This window comes from Melozone crissalis, unplaced genomic scaffold (genome assembly GCF_028551555.1).
Source record: "Melozone crissalis strain CALT ecotype California unplaced genomic scaffold, PUWL_Pcris_2 ptg000068l_1, whole genome shotgun sequence".
Taxonomy (NCBI): domain Eukaryota; kingdom Metazoa; phylum Chordata; class Aves; order Passeriformes; family Passerellidae; genus Melozone; species Melozone crissalis.
Genome location: NW_026535846.1, coordinates 10,639,496 through 10,657,255, shown reverse-complemented (window position 1 = coordinate 10,657,255; position 17,760 = coordinate 10,639,496). Strand labels below are relative to the sequence as shown.

The window sequence follows — 17,760 nt, the reverse complement described above, 5'->3', positions numbered from 1 at the left end:
ATTAGGAATTTTTTCATTGAAGATAAGTGAAGACCTGCTGGGTGTCACAGGGGTCACTGCCTTTTTTTCTGTCACTGAATGCATCTGAATTGGTTAACAAGGTGTGACACTAGACAATGCAAACACAGAGGAAAGCAAACTTATTATGCTGTGATTAGTATATTCTTATTGCATTTAGTATATTCTGTGATTGTTTATTTATTTACTTGTATGAGTTTGTGCTTACATAATTAGACTGGTGAATGCAATTCTGAGAAAAAAAACGACTTGTAATTTCTGCCGCTAATTTATCCAAGTAGATTTGAAACACTCCCAAATGTTGGTCACAAACATAAATTCAAGCCAGAGACAAGAGGAAAGGGATGATGTATCAAGACAAAACTTACATGGCAGAATTAAAAAGCTGAAACACTTTTTAAGTACTTGAAGAGAAGCAGGTGCAGGAGGGCTAAGGCAGTTACCAGGAGCAGCACATTTTGCTCCCTTCAGCTGCTGATGGAGGGACCTGCTCTCACTCACTGAGTCTCATGTGCAGAGGGACTGAGGAGCATCTCCCACAGAAGCAGGCAGAGCACTCAGCAGTGAGCAGAGCTTTCACTAAGAGATGCCAGCTCTGCTAATTCCTCATTGTGTCATCTCTTCCCCACCCTCCCTCTTTTGGAGCAGGACTGGCTTTCATGTGGTTCACAAAGCCTGCTTGCTCTCAGGGCCTGGAGATCTTCATCGAATACAAGCCATAAACCAACACTACTGCAGCTAGTGCTCCCAAATGGAGTTCAGCAAACAGGCTGAAGGAAAGATGGCATTTTGCTAAAGAGCAGCTGACAATTTCACTTGCAAATTATATAATCTAAAATACACCATCTTTCAAAGTTTTAACAAGTAAGAGAAACAAAGTAGCTCAGAGGAAACAAGTCAGTAAAAAAAGCAAACAATCCAGACTTTTCCAGGACCTTAAAAGGTATTTCTCAGAAACTTGTATGGCCTCTATCTATATAGTGGCCTTGAAACTTACCTTGGAAAACCATCTTTTACAACAGCCTCTGACTTGTGGATGTCTAATAAATCTGAAACTCACATCTCATTCTAACTGCTAGAAGATGAAAGCACCTTTTGAGCAATCACTTAATACAGGTAATTCATCATAATATGCTTGGAGGTACCTTGGAATGTTGCCTTAAAAAAGAGATGGTGTAGCACACAGATATATTATGGTTGTGACACAATCTGAATGCTCTTTCTTCAGACTTCTAAGCATGAGAACATATGGAGCATTTGTCTGATGAGATTTAGAGATTTATCTCAATAGCAGACATTACTTATAAGAAAAAATACTGGATGAATCAAGGAGCATGTATGGGGAGTGTTTAATCTTTAGTATGCCAGCTTAAAACTATAAAAGTCAATTGAAGACAAGCATCCAGGGGATGCTTATTTAGAGAGCCTGCAAAATGGGTTGGTTAGTCCAGTTCTTTCAGAAATTGCTGCTGTAATTTATGCCAGCACTGGGGAAAGGGCAAAACATGATTAAAACAAAGGTACACAAAAACTAGAAGGTCAAGGCAATAAAAGTATTAAAAAGTGTTACAAAGTATTATAAAAGTAATCTTCTGACAAAAAAAAGACTGTTAATCACTGCAAGCCAATACAGTGATACTGTAACTCCCTAGTTTGTGACTGTAGAAAAAGGAAAACATCCTTTGTCCAAGTTTGACCACATCCTGCATTACCTTCATGACAAACACCTTTTTCCCTATCAGCTGAAATAAGTGCAACAAATGAGCACTTTTGTATTAAATGCTGCATTTGACACTAGGAAAAATAATAATTTCTCTTATTTCTGTGACCTTCAATAAAATATAAAGATGTGTGAAAGCTCCTACCTGAGGCCTCATCCTGGGGTTCCACCTGATGTAGTAATTCACCCACAGCTCCAAATGGTTCAGGCTGGCAACAGGATACAGGACATGGTTTTCATAGTTTACATAGAAGGGATTTGTGAATTCCTCTAACTGGCTGTTTATATAGGACCACAGAGATACAGTCTTTGTGCTCACCTCCTGATTGAAAAAAAGTAAAAAAAAAATAAATTAATGATACGGATTGCAAAATTTTAAAATATGATGTTAATATCTGCATATCAGTATTTCTGTCAGAATTTTGCCTTATCAACCAGAAAAGTACATGCAGGCTGAGACACTTCCAGTAGCTGTTCACTGCACAGCCTTAAAACTTTAGCAAAACATGTGAACACTTATTTTGGTCCAAGGCTCATAGAGAAAGGAGATTCAGACATACTATCTTCAGAGACACTAAAGGCTAGTTGAGCAATATATACAGTACTTAAATACATGCTTACACACTGGTAAACTGAACTAAAAAGATTAGCTTTAACAAGAATGTGAGTGAAGAGACAGGGAGTTTGGAAGATCCAAAACAGCGAAAAATAATTTTTCAATCTTCCCATTCACACCATTTGATCCTAACAAATAATTGATATTATGCTTTAAACTGACTACTTGTACATTTATTTGCACTTCTGAAAGTTGTATTATTCTAAATTTAATCAGCATAATAATGGTTAGATCAAAGATTGGAAATCTGAACTTACATCAGATTCATACTGCAAATTTAAACTCCTTCAGTGTTGTAAAGCATGTGTTTCTACTACTGCATTTCTCTATTGAGAATTGCATCTGACTATTTATTTATGAAAGAAAGCTGTCTGGAAACCCTGCATTTGCTGAGAACATGTTATTCAGCTCCATCTTGTGGTATTTACATGCAACTTTTCCCCTACAGAAGCAGTAGAGAAAAATTTTTTTTTTAAAAAAAGCAGAACTAAATATAACAAGGAGTTGTAACTTGCTTGAAAAAATGAGACAGTAAAAACAACAAAGCCACAAGGAAGCAAAAGTGCCCTTGGAATAGCAATGAACTTCTATTTTTTCTTCACAAACACATAAGATTTCATTGAATCCTAACTTCATTCATTTAGATAATTTTAATTTCTGTAGTCCTCAACCACAAGTTCCATCCAGTTATGTCCTATAGTAGCCTGCCATGGCATCATAGGAATTCCTTCAGAAATAGTGAAAGAAATGCTAATATTATTTGATAATTACTATTATTTAAAATTTTGTGTTTTGGCTGAAAACACCTGCAAGAGGACTTACTAAAACCCTCAGCCCCCCAGACAGATGGTAACTAAAGAATTATCACCAAAGTGCCACCTCACTTAATAGCAGGGCATTCAGTATATATTTCTCATACTATGTAATTTAATGTCTGCACTGATTTTTAAGACTGTGTGACAAATGTATTTAAAAACACAGCTCAGATAATCTTAGGTCATTTTCTATGCATTTTAATACAAAAAATCAGAAAACCAAGAATGTGCATTATACTAATTATTTACCTCTTTTAATCTCTCTTTTTCACAGTTGCATAAGAAAGTCCCGAAGAGACAACTATAAAGGTGATCCAGAATGGTGATCAAAAATAACTCATTGAATTCAAAGGCTGCAGGAAACTGATATTAAAAAAAAAAGGTAAAATTACTTTCAGCGTTATTTTAAGCAGTGTAGAAAGGAAGAAAACCAGACATAAGAAGTAACCAAATAATCCAGGTAATATTTTTGTCCTATTTAGGGATTATTTGCAGGAAAACTCAGCAATTCCAGTAACTCCCACTTCAATAATTCATTTCACCTACATACTTCTCTACAAATACTTCTCAGAGCTACACTTTACATTCATTATCCAAGTATACCAGAATACAAACATTAGCTGATGTGATACTGGTGATATAAAGCAATCCATTTTAAGAAGCTCTAACAGTGTTCTGTTCTACCCCAAGCCCTCTTAAACATATGCTTTAGATCTTTTACTACAGAACAAGAAAACATTCTGGGAAAAAAAAAAAAGAAAAAATAAGATAATGGCATTTAAGAGTTTTATTTCCTATTTCAACAGGCAATGAATTGAATAATAAAGACTACTACATATACATTGTGTTTAACATTTAATTAAAACTTTTCTTTCAGTTTTTACTCCAGTAAGTTACTTTTCTCCATTTCACCCTGAGTTTACCATCAGCTATATACAATAAGCCTTTAATCCCTCTTCTTCTGTATGGGAAAGAAAATCCTGTACATCTGAAATGAAAGAACTCTTATTCCCCTGAGCACCATTAGGTATTTTATTCACAAGCACAGGTTACCTGATACATTCTAAGATAAACAGTCAGAAATCTGAAAATGTTTCTCCTAATCTGTAGAGCTCTAAAATTCATAAAGGAAGAAATTACTACAAAATGCATGGGCTGCTGCCCATTCAGATGGAAAAAGTCCTTCTTCAACCAGATTTTATGGTAAGACTACACGTGGTAACTGCTTGATGTGCCAAAATAAATTTGTGTCCAGTATGACAAGGGTAGCAAATACAGACATGGAATGATAGACATTTAGAAATACAACCAATTGAGAAGACTTAAGGAAAACTTAGAAGTAGCATTTCTCTCATAAACAATAAAGAGCATGTAATAAGAGAATAATGTCCAGGACAAATGAAATAAACTTTGTGCATTCCCTCTAAAAGAGCACATCTTCACAGAAGTCTAAAAGGCAAAGTTTTAGATCTGCAAGGCAGAATTTCCTGCTACATGGAGAAACCTTAAGTTAGTGTTTCAGATGTGCAGAAAGCACAGTCCTTCTTAAGAGGACTAGTTTCTGTTTGTGCCACTGAAGAACACTGAATACCCTGGCAAGTGCCTCAAGAGCTACTTAAAATAAAGATGACTCCTATAGTTAGGAGGAATAACAGCAATTGGGACTGTGGGTGAACTAGCTGATCCAGAAATTCCTCTTCATTGTCAGCTGTGATTTATGAAGGGCAAATGTTTATTCATGTTGAAAGTAAAGAGTGGAATAACACACAATGGGTGTGCTTGTATTGAACCCAGAAAGAGCTAAGTTTTAAACAATGTTTCATAAAAAACAAGACTGATCTAAGACAAACATTGTAAAAGCATTCTCTTTCCAAGACTTCTTTAGCTAATACATACCATCTCTCGACTGAAAATTTTGAGTAGGGAGATTATCAGCACCATGACACAGAAAATGAAGGGGAGCCTTTTCTTCTATGACTCTGCTATAGATTGTGCACTGTTCACCAGCACAGTGTGCTCACACTGGGGCTTCTCTTGCAAATCATGGATTGTTTTCAACCTCCTCACCGATTGTTTTCATAAGGCCATAGAGGAAACTAAGATTATCAAAATCTCTTTTTCAGTCATGTTCATAAGTTTACTTCTGAACTTCCTTCTCTCTAGGAATTCATGCCAAAACTTAATTACAAAACAATGATGTTAAAAACACAGCTATTACTTTAAGGAAGCATGGACAGAACTTGACAAGCAGGTGTGCTGAACCAAGTCAGGAGAAAATTCACTGGGTCTCAGATCTCAGCCTGCTGTGTCCAACTCAAAGCAGCAATCAGACACAGAGAGCAAAAATAATTTGCAAAGCATCAAAATGATATTTGGAAAAAACTTTGAAGACAAAGTGTCTCCTAGAGGGACTCCCTTTAACTGAAAGCATTTAATGAGCCCTGTCACATCAGGGTTCTGTGTTGTGACAGGTCCATCCTAATTAGAAGGAGGCTGACATGGCCACTATTCCAATCCAGTGAAGCATATTCAAAGTTCCATACATCAGTGCTTGCTCTCCAACTAGTTTATTAATAAGTGATAGCACTTTATTGAAACCCAGTCTTTGGATACAAGAGTGTACTGTTGGAGCTGATGTATCAAGACTGTAGAGCTTCTATTACTGCTGCTGAAAAATCACTGACCTAAAAATGCCTTTCTCTGTAGTTCCAAGCCTATTAGTGTCTGCCTGAAGATTCAGGTGGAAAAATTCCCCAAATGGAAATCTACTTCTTCTCAAATCCACTAATTATGAGAAAACACATGGGTCATTAAAATCCCCCACTTGTTGCTGTGAGAGTTGTTGGGGGGTTTTGTAAAGTGGCATTTAAAACAGAAATTATCTTAAGTCTGATGGTGAGAAGTGGCATTTGATTCAGAGACATGCAAAATACACTTCCTTTTTAATCAATGAACTTGTTCTGTACTACAGTAACACTGAAACACTTGGCAGAACAACTGTGCAATGGACAATAATGGTTAGCTGAACCCTAGGCAGAGGAACAGTGCACTGCTGAATCCAGGGAGAAATGCATCTACAGCAACAGCTGACACCCAGTAACAAACAGGATGAAACTTTGTGCTGACTTTCTGCAGACCTTCCTCCTGTGAGGGTTCAGTGCCTGAAAGGTAGGAAGTTAAACTGCAGGGCTACATGCAAGTTTTACAGTTCTGTTTCATTTTTAACCAGGCATCAGTATTTCATCAGCTCACATGTGGCCTTTCCAGTTTGACATCTGCTACTCAGTATCACCAGAATTTACTAACAGAGGAGGAAAATCACTTCACCATGAGGTTTTTTTTATTAAAATCTGATGTCAATGTACTTCTCTCAAGTTCTCTGTTACTTTATTTGTGTGTCATGAAGACCATAAAGCCAAGGGAAAATATTAGGCTGTCAAAGCCTATATTTCATTGTCTGAAGCTATCTGGAAGTTTGTATCTTAGTGGGAAGTTAGAGATTCTCTCACTTAAGGTGACTGCTTTAAGAATGTAACTCTTAGACCCCAAAAGAGCTTATTTGCTTGCTTTTAGCCCATGCCCAAACCAGAGCCCTTACACCCTCCAGTCATTAACACTTACTTAAGCTTTGGAACATTTCACATACGTTTGCCATGAATTCTAAAGCACAAAACTATCACTGTTTTACGAGCAAATGATCTACACAGTGATAAAATAGAATCATGTTTTTCAAAGGTCTGTGTCAAGGTAATGACAGTCCTCACATCTATTCTCTAAGTGTTCAAGTCAATTGAAAAATTAAAATAAGTGGGCAAGGACTGTTCAAGAATAACTTTTTCTATTTTTTTTTCCTGCGCAACATTAACATAGTGATTTTTCAGTGTCACTGCTGTTCAGGAATTTCAGAACAATTTCTGGATCCAGGTTTTGAGCAGATGTGGTATTGGCAAAGTGTTTCATAGATTCCCCTCTGCCCCCATCCCTTTCTCTTTTTTAAACTAGAGGCAACTAAACTGTTTATAGCAAGAAATAGGAGGCAGCAAGGGAGATCACAAAAACAGAAGAGGCTGCTCTCAATTAAGGATCTCCCCAGAGGACTTTTGTTCCTACCAGGTGTTTAGAACTGCTCCTCTTTGCTATTGTTATTAGCTTTCCTCTGAAAGAGGGACAGAATTTTTCATTTATTTTCTCCAGCCATACTTAACAGCACATTAATGCTGAAATATAGATACACAGAAAGTCTACAAGACCCCCTGGAGAAGGGCCCAGTATAACAGCAGAGAACTTTCATAAAGCACCAAAGATGACTGTTTGGAATACAAGTTTTGGAAAGTATGATGTAAGTTTTAAGAACCATGCTCAGAACAAGAAGACTAAGGTAAGAGATCTGGGAGTGCTAGGATCAAATGGAACTAGACTGTTACCTTCCTCCCTTCAAAACAAATCACAAACTACAGAGACCTCAGTGTAAGAGCTTTCACCATAAAAGCACAGATCCTTGTTAGGCTTCAAGGAGGTAAAAAAAAGGAAAGAAGAAAAAAAGAAAAGATTGAGGGGAAGGTAAAAACCCAAAGGAGTCAAGCACCAAGAACTTCTAAATCACTTGGAAATAAAGCCTTCAGGTGAACCCATTTCAAGAACCCCATTAAAGAATGGCAATATAAAACCACGAAAAAAGCTTAGGTTTTTGCTCATGGAGGCACAAATAAGGAAAACAAAGACTAAATCTATTCAATAACTTAACATTTCAGAACAAAAATGAGAATCTGAATATTTTGGTATCTCAAGAATCACTCTTAAGATCTCTTAATTTCAGAGATCTCCCCTGATCTAGAAGTAAGAGCAGTGATGGAAGTAAGAAAACTTATCAGAGAATAGGCTTGTGTGGTATAAATGTTGTCCTGTATACATAAGGATGAAAATGTTCACATTTGAGACATCTATAAAAGAACTCTCTACTACCCTCAGGTCACAGTCAGTCCAGATTTTTGCTGTTTCTTAAGGACAATCTAAATCCATACAAACCTTTACTCCACCAGTGAACAAACAAATAATCTATTTCATCAACAACTCTTATTTTATATAAACAGCAAACCCTTTGTAAGCCTGTTTTAAACAGAAAAAAAAAATGCTGGTTTCAAGACAGGATCTCTACTCCAGCTCCCTGTACCTCACTTTCAACAGAAATTTCTCTCTGCAGCCACAGAGCAACCAACTTCAGGTAAATGTGCTACTACTCTGTAAAGGAATGTGTTCTCCTACACAAATTATGTTTCCAAGATAAAGACTGATACCTCACAGAAATGCACTCTTCAGCATCTTACCTGCCTGGTCATCTGCCAAACACAGTCAATGAACTGCAGGAAGATGGGAGACCTGTCAGCATCGGCGTGATCGTCATCTCCGTGTCCCACTCGCTGCAATCAGAGCACACTGATTTCAGCCTGGCCTGCAGTACCTTCCCAACTCTGCACAGCTCAGGAACTCTTGAACATGTTCCAGGAGTGAACAAGACAAGCAAGTCTTCCCTAACATTAACCTGTATTTTTCAACTACTAAAAATGCCTCCCAATATTAACTTAGGGACATGCCTTCAGCATTGAGCAGAGCTGGAAAGCTCTACCAGTTGCCTCTCCATCTTCTACTGCACAGCCACTGATTTCTACCAGTGGGTGAAAGTGGTAGGAATTTGTTAAGACTGAGCTGAAAAAATGGTTATTCTATATCCACCTGTCATAACTACATGCCACTTCTACTAAATAATCCCAAGAGTCAGAGCCCACAGAATGTCATAACAATTTATTCTAATTCCCCAGTAACCCATGTGTTAAATAAACACTTCAACCTTAAATCAGAGTAATACTCCAGTCATTTTACACTTTAGAAACCTTAACTGTTTTCCTTGGTTCTCCATAACATAAGTTATAATCCCTCATTCTCATAAAAAAGTCACATGACTTTTTCTCACCATTACACTCAACCATTTCATTTTTTTTTACTTTATATTATACATCACATGGAGGTTTCTGGTTAAAAATGAATGGGTCACAGTTCTCTGACACACTCATACCATTAAAAAGACACCAGAGACAATAACTAAAATGCAGCAGGGAAAAAACTGCAATTCAAAGTAAAAGCCTTGAAGGTGACAAACAGCACACTACATTTTCCAGCTTACCATTGCAAATCGATGTCCAAAACTTATCCACTCTTTCTCTACAAGCACTTCAAAGCCCTTGATGGTTCTGTAGTAGCTGTCCAGCATGAGCATGGCCAGAGCAGTGAGCTGTGCAGTCCGGTCCCAGCCATCACTGCAGTGCACCACTACAGAGGTTTTACCAGACTCAATTTTATCTGCAATTCTTACTGCTCCAGCAAGAAGCATCTTAAAAAAAAATGAAGAAACAAGTGTATTAAATACTACCAAAACTTTACTTAAAAAAGAAAATATTAAGATTTTATACTCTTTGAGTCATTATGTTTTAAAATTTCAGATTAATTACATAATCATCCTGATGGCAATGCTTTAAATTAGAGATTTCCAGTCAGTGGTGTGCATGTTCCTAGAGGTACAAACACTGTGTGCACTCTCTTGTTCAGACAGAGAGTTTACCAGCTCTCCATTACTAGGAGCACACAACAAATGAACCTGGGAATCCCTTCTCTGATTATTATATTAACTGATTATTAAATTAACTGATTATTAAATTAACTGATATTATGATGAGAAGACACAAATACTGTAATCTATTCCAAAGGCTGAAGCTTCGAGGTTTTCAAAAGTTCATTTCACATTAATCAATCACTTTTTCTTACTTCATTTTCAAGTTCAACTGAAACTACTGAGTTTAGAGAAAAGGACAAAGCATCCAGCTAGTTTGTACCAAAACACAACACAAACAAACTCAGAAACCCCTGGCTGGGAGCCAGTTCTGATTTGCTGCTGCACAAAGTATACATGATATTCAACAGCCTGGATTTGCTATTATGGTAGAACTGAAGGATGCCAGCGGGGAAATATCAAGAAATAACACCAATTGTCTATTGTGGTATGAGCTAGTTAACTGCCAATTATTTCAGTTAGAAAGTTCTATTGCATTAATATTAACACAGTTTGGTCTTCAATAAAAGCAGAAAACAAATCTATTTAACATACAGGTAAGCAATAGCTTGCTTTAAAGAGAACACAGATGCCTCTGAAGGAAAACAGCTGGAAATAAACAATAGAACAGGTACAGGAAATGAGCAGGGAATGGGAGACAGAAACCACACTTACTATTAATTCAGCAGGTACCTGTGGAGTATGTGAAGCACTTTATTCCACTTCAGATAACAGCCTTTAGAAAACAGCTTCCTCTACAAATTTATTATTCTTTACAGATTTTTCAAAACTTGGTAACCATCACAGTATTTCAGTTAGGGCTCCTAACAAAGAACTGGCTTTGGACTGGTTTACAAAATGAGAATTGAAAAATAATTAATAGCACAAGTTCTACCCTCAGACAGAAAATACTCCAGGTATGCAATAAGCACCAAGTGCCTCTACTCATGTTGTTATTCCTGTCTGCACACACTGAGTTACTGCTGCCTTCGCTCCCAGACCACCTCTGGAGCACTGTGGGTGCCAGGGCTGGAAGGTGAATTTCCAGTGATGCACTGCATTCAACTGGGACACAGCCACACTGGTTTGAGCCCAGAAAACAGCAGATGTGTTTAGAGTAAAGCTGTAGAGTGTTAGTGCTATAGCAAGCTAAATCAAAAGGCAAAGAACTCTTGGAAGAAATCTCAGAGACACTACCAACACTGTTAACACAATAATGGCAGCCTTCAAGGAATCAGCCTGCAGTTTCTGCTGTCAGGACCATTAAACTGAAGTAGCATGTAAGGGACAGATCCATGAAGAATGTCACACATGCATCAACTCTTCAAAATAATTTAAATTACATTTCCAATTGCTATGCTATTGTCACCTGTCTGACAGGGGTATCAAAGTTCACTCCTGACACTGCCTGATGCAAGAACCCCACCAGAGTCAGTGGCAATGGAAGGTGACCACAAACACAAAACAGACAATTGTAAAAGGCTAGGCTGATAAGAAAAGTGTTCCAGCTACTCAATGCAGTTAGAATTAGATTCCCAATGCTGTTTCAAATAGTTCAAATTCAAGTGAACAAAAAAATTAAACTGTTCCCAAAATATCATTAAATTTGGCTCCTAATTTCGTGTTTGCTCCCTCTACTGGCTCTGCTGCAGTCGTCAGAGACTGCTTAACAGAGTCAAACTAATGAATGATCCCAAACATGTTTTGCATGAGTGACATTTGATCCAGCTGCTAATAAAACAAATTACACTCCATCCATATTATTCATAAACAGAGGATTGAATGTGGTAATGAAATAATCTACTCTGCAATAATTTCAAAGGTTAGTGAAACTGACTGTAAAACTGAGTGTGGTAGTGATTTATTTTAATATTATGTTAAATAATAGGGCAGATAATAATCTGACAGATCAGTGGTTACAAACAGCTCATGAAAATGTAGGTGCCCATCACAAGAACTGCAACATTGCACTAAAGGAGGGAAGGATGAGAAAGACTGGAATTCACGGTCAAGTTTTTTTGGCAGTGGCTCAAATATACTCTGAAGTTCCCAGTGCATTCTTCCAAACAAGAGGGATAATCCTGCACTGCCCACAAACATTCCTTCTCAAGAAAATAAAACACAGCAGTAAATATGATACTGTATTATTGGGAATTAACTCACCATCTCCCAGTACATAAAACTAGAAATACTGTGTTACTATGGAATGCTTGAAATGCTGTGTTCTAGGCGATTATTTAAAAATTACACTTTTTCACAAGATTATTCTGATTCACAAGATTATTCTTGAGTTTCAGCATGATTTCAGCAATATTTTTGGAAGTGCAAGTTAAAAGCATGGTTTAAAAAAGTAATTGATTTTCCACATCAAAAGCATTTTACCCTTATATATTCCAGCCAGTGTGTGGAGTCCACATTTGACAGCCACCGAGTCTCATCGATAGTAGGATAAACAATTTCCTTCAGTTTCCTCAGGGATTCTCTCATGACATGGATATTGTGAATCTCCAGAAAGACCAGCTCTGCATTTGGGTAGGCACTTTCACTTTCATATCCTCCACCTTTAGCCTGTCATCAAAAGGTAAAAGCAGACAATGAGAAGAACATGTATAGGACTTCAGCATAAGGCAGAGAGAGTTATTTTATTCAAGTTTAAGAATTTTCTGAGAGAAGAGATTATTTTAGTGCTGATAAAAACATATTTTTGGCTTCTGGTTTTCTAAAAAAAACTGGAGGTTTTTTAGGTAAAATAAAGTCTAATTGCAATGGCTACATGTGATAGTACATCCATATACCTTCGCTGCTTTATTAATGAAAGCTTTGGTCTTCTGTGAGCTTTACTGCTTAATTTCTCAGCTCTATCTGTGGGTCTGTCCTGAGCTCAGGCTACAGCCAACATCTGAGGTCACCATTTGTGGTATCTTTTGGGTCCCCAGGATCAAGGAGGAATTGAAAATCTGACTCCATGTTCTTAGAAGGCTAATTTATTATATTATGTAGTTATATTATATTAAAGAATGCTATACTAAAACTATACTAAAGAATAGGGAAAGGATACAGACAGAAGGTTACAAAAGAATGATAATGAAAACTCATGACTGCTTCCAGAGTCCCAACACAGCTGGACAGTGATTGGTCATTAAGTTAAAACAATTCACATGAAACCAATCAAACAACCACCTGTTGGATAAAACAATCTCCAACCACATTCCAAAGCAGCAAAATACAGGAGAAGCAATCAGATAATTATTGTTTTGAGTTTTCTCTGGAGCTTCTCAGTTTCTCAGGAGAAGAAATCCTGGCAAAGGGATTTTTCAGAAAATATGACAGTAACAATATCTTCATGCTGCCTTTGATTCCTGCCAGCCTTTCTAAAATGGTACAAGCAACTTACCTTCCTTCCCCTGCCCTCTTTAGGCATCCTTTCTTATCTCTTTTCAACATCAGATTCTCCACATTCTGATATCTGGCTCAAGCTTCAGCCTTGTGATAAAGCTGACGAACTAATGCCAGTTATGATACAAACCTACCTTGTTTGTATCTGCAACACTATTCTGCCTGGCATCAAAGATGATAAGTTTATGTGACTGAGCATTGGCATCCATAATTGTCTGCAAATATTTTTCATCTTCCTTGCAACGTTTATCATTTGGGCCAACTGATGGCTGGCTGCATCGTGTGATTGTTGCTTGGCTCTCAGGATGGATCCAGGATAACACCTGCAACAAGAGAAAAGTATTTAATTCACTACACCACTATAAAAGCAGCAGGCCAGAGAACAACCAGACAATCACACTGCCTATCTGGCATTGTTTCCTGGCAAATCAACAAATGGAAGTTTAAGGACAGGCTGATGCAAAAACGTATTGACAGCACACTAGCAGTGACTGCTCAACCCAAATCTGAGCCTGAAATACAGACTGATTCTAAACATCTTAGCTGTTATTTCTAACAGCAACTAAGCCTGTATTATTCTAATTGGAAAATAAAAAAGGGCAATGGAGGAATAAAATCTGCTTCCATGTGGAAGAATATGGACCTATATACTACCTTGCTAAGCATGAAAACCAACACAATCTAACATATTTAAAGTGGTTCTAAAGCCACCTTGTCTATTCTCAAGCAAAGCACTATGGCTATGACACATTCTACTACAAATAAGAACACAAGCTAATACATGCCAGAGCATGAGATACCACTGTGGCCTAGAAGTGCTAATCCCAACAAAAAACTCACTACATAGCACAATAATTGTGCAATTAAACTCATACTTGAGTTGCTCCCTTCAGTTCTAAACCCATTGAGTCTAATTCTTCTTTCTTTTCCCCACCCCCCAACTCAGGAAGGAAGCCACCCCACTGTTGTTTAAAAAACGAAGCCTAAAAGAACACTAATAATTTTTTAAAAGCTACAAATTTCTAAAACACTTTTATTCTCTTGTACAAATTTCACTTACAGGAACTCTCCCTTTTGCTCTAAATGCTGCCACTTTTGAGAGGTCGTCGTCCTTCACACTGGTTGGCACAACAAGAACAGCAGGGTATGTATCACAGAGCTCATAGGTGCTGTTAATTTTGGATATCTTCCAACTCTCATTGGGCAAGCCCTGTATGGAAACAAAACAATCTTGCATTTTTCAGGTTAGACCTTTACATATCTCAGTTTGGGGCAATGAAAAATTTTATGCGCTGCATGATTTTAAAAAAAAAGGCATGCACAATTTTTTTTATAAATAAGCTATAAACTTAGGTCTTCATGCTGAATCATAAAGCAATGGAAGTCTTTCCTACTAAACTGATAAGGAAAATAACCATATGGAAAATGCAGATTTAAAATTACAAATTACAGTTACTCTTCTGTTTAGTGATGTTTATTCAAATTCAATTTTTTATAAAGCCCGTGTTTTGTAGAAACAGCACTTGAAAAATGTGGATTTCAGAACCATGTTAAGTTAGACCAATTCACTCAAGCACTCAGCACCTGTATCTCCATCAACTTTAGCAGGTGCTCAACACTCAAACTCAGGCCACTTGCGTTTTATTATCTAAACATGAGATGCAGACAGTCAGTCTATGTAGCAAGAGCTACATAGACTGAAAAGGATGCATTTTCTGTAACATTTTTTCTTTGTTTAAATGGCTCTGGGGGAGATGGAGAAAAAAAATACACCAATTATTCTATAACTTACCTGCCTCTTATATTCTGCCATTGGATCATACACCTTCCAGCCATTAACAGCAAACTTTTCTTTATAGCTGAATGCAAAAAGAGGCTAAAAACAACAAAACAAAATGATAAATTACTGCCTGACAGGTTGTAAGCACAGTAACTCCAAAACAGTCAACACTCCAGTATTTCAAATATCAAGCAGACATAACACCTTCAGTCAAGACTGGAAAACACTGAGCTAGAAAAAAAGATAGTTTTTTCCATTAAGTATGAGTTCCATTAAGCATGAGTTTAAAGTTCAAAAAACCAACATAGGAAACAGAAAATTGAAGTTACTTGCCTCTGATCACACAACACAACAATGGCAATGCCAAGATTAGAAAATTGGTTTCCTACCTCCCAACCAGTTCCTTACCCACACAAGCAAACAAAATAGGATTCTGCAGCTAATAACAAGACTAATTGTACCTATTTGTTGTATTAGATAGAACTTCTAGATTTAATTATCTACTGCAGAAAACAAGAGTCAACACATACATATTTTTAATCAGCAACATTACGCAAACCTAGATCTCAAGGGTTATGAATAAATTAATTTCACCAATAGCAGACACAGCTGTGTTTGATGAATTAATGCAAAAAGCACACAGGGTCAGAGTGGCCTGCCCACTCTGCAACAGATTTTGTGAATCAACACTTCAAAGTTTGTTATGCAGCCCTTGTATTGCCTCCCCTACACTTTCCCAAAAGAGGAGAGCCAGTGACAGCTTCTCTCCATCTCAAGACTTACCAGCCCATTAGAAACAGGAAATGCACGTATTACAAGGTTTTCGAAGATCTCCAGTCTGTTCTGCTCTTCCTGTTTATAGGCCAGCCGCAAATTTCTCATATCCTGTCAAAATAAGTGACAGTTTTACTCTATGGTACCTTAAAAAAAGAAAAAGCAGCTCTAAGACCTCTGATTGAATGAAGGCATATATGGAACACTAAGTCACTGACATCATCTAACCCCCAACAGAACAGAGTTGTGTAAGCATTCATGAGGTAACTAGAACTGTCAGTAGAGATGCTTGATATAAAAACTGCCACTTTTCCTTTCAATTCACTCTTCAGACAAAAGGCAGAAGTGTTTTAGACTGCAAGTATCATAGAGGAATTGAAACAAATGAAGCACGATTCAAATACAGGGAACTGATCAGACAGAAAAACAGCACATGGGCTGGCAGATTCTTCTTACAGAAAAATGAAATGAAAATAATTTACTATTAATAAATCTTTACCATGCCTTACCTTGCAAACTATTTCTATACCACATGAATTGTCTCCATGGCTCTGTACTCCAATTTTTTCAACCCTACTTATAACTCCAAGGGGAACATCAACAACAAAAGGTGGATCCTGAAATTTGTATATAAAACAAATAGATTTTATTACATTAGAAGAAATACAAATTAATATTATTCGTGTGTGTTTCATTAGAGCCAACAGCAATTCCAGTTTAGTAAACGGCTGTGAAACATCACACTTCATGGAATTTGTCACTTTCTGAAATCTACTTCAGCAACATTCCTACCTGAAACTACAGGCAGATAGACAGTGAAGTCTTACCCTCTCGACACTTTTGATGAACATTCTGAAGTCCGTCACTGTGAGTGTGCCACTGACTGCTCCCATAAATGGGCAGATATACATAACGTCCTTAGCTGGAAAACAGATCAATCAGAGCTTTGTTTTACTATTACAGACATTTGTTGCACAACAATCTATTTTCATTTGAAACTCACAAGATTTTGGCAGCTCCATAAGATTTTGATGCCTGACCTCTTTAGGAAAGTCTATTCTTGCAGAGTTGTCTTTATCTCAACAATGAAAGGAATCCAATTCCTCCCCTGCTGCTCCTGAGCACTTGGGGCAGGGCTGCAGCAAGGGCAGGCAGGTCCCCAGCAGGTACCCCAGGTGCAGAGCAGCCACACTCACCCCAAAGACAGAGCATCCAAAGTGGCAATTACTGATCCACAGGCACCTAATCTCCAAGTAATTCAGTTCTATAGCCATAGCTTTGTTTTCACTTTTATTTGCTGGTATTCTTTCCTAGCCAAGTACTGCACTGCTTGTTGTCACATGCCAGAGTGAAATAAATCCCACTAAGTACTGGAAACTAAGTTCGCCACAACTTCATCTTTTTTGAAGAATAGAATTTTGAATCTGTGATATATTCTTAGCACCCCAAGCAGAAATACCATATATATATCCCTATGGAACAAAAAATCCTTAGGAAAATTAATATTATCTATATGGAGCAAGTCATCCTCTGGATCTGATTTCTCCTTCCTATACTCAGATTTACAAGACAAAGTAAAGAAATCCACATGTAATTTTAAGTGGCATTAAATGAAATAAGAAAAGTCAAAAGAAGTCATATTCTGTTTTTAAATAAAGCAGCAATTTACATTATTCAGTGCAGCACTCAGTGGTACACTTACCAATAACTTTGATTGATTCTCCAGGAAAAAGTGGAGCCTCTTCCATCTGTGCCAGTTTGTTTCCATCCCGCAGTGCCTGGCAAAAATCCAAAATCATGAGTAAATCTCACTCTCCATCTGTACCACATTGATATATTTTGATGCAAAGTGCTTTTACTACCAGATTACTGGAACACAAGAAGTGTGTCTTTTTTAAAATCACACAACTGTACTAAACAGTACCACAGTGAAAGAAAAAAACAAAAGAAACAACCAAACACATAACTAAGCATTACAAATTTAACACAGACATACATGTTAGTTACATATTAGTAACAAAGCATTCATGCAACAATTAG

The 17,760-nt window shown here is 37.2% G+C and overlaps 1 protein-coding gene across 7 annotated transcripts in view; it reads right to left on the bottom strand.

The window, feature by feature from the left end:
- The window catches only part of MTMR1 (myotubularin related protein 1), a 37,602-nt gene that overhangs the window by 10,966 nt on the left and 8,876 nt on the right, over positions 1–17,760 (bottom strand). For all 7 annotated transcript variants that reach the window (XM_054289562.1, XM_054289564.1, XM_054289565.1 and 4 more), the window contains 12 exons: positions 17,423–17,498; positions 16,548–16,642; positions 16,230–16,337; positions 15,730–15,831; positions 14,959–15,042; positions 14,227–14,376; positions 13,301–13,489; positions 12,153–12,338; positions 9,348–9,554; positions 8,494–8,586; positions 3,419–3,532; positions 1,884–2,060 (listed from right to left, as the gene is read on the bottom strand). In XM_054289562.1, coding sequence (XP_054145537.1) covers positions 1,884–2,060; positions 3,419–3,532; positions 8,494–8,586; positions 9,348–9,554; positions 12,153–12,338; positions 13,301–13,489; positions 14,227–14,376; positions 14,959–15,042; positions 15,730–15,831; positions 16,230–16,337; positions 16,548–16,642; positions 17,423–17,468 — 1,551 coding nt within the window. In that variant the 5' untranslated portion in view covers positions 17,469–17,498. The remainder of the gene's footprint in view (positions 1–1,883; positions 2,061–3,418; positions 3,533–8,493; positions 8,587–9,347; positions 9,555–12,152; positions 12,339–13,300; positions 13,490–14,226; positions 14,377–14,958; positions 15,043–15,729; positions 15,832–16,229; positions 16,338–16,547; positions 16,643–17,422; positions 17,499–17,760) is intronic.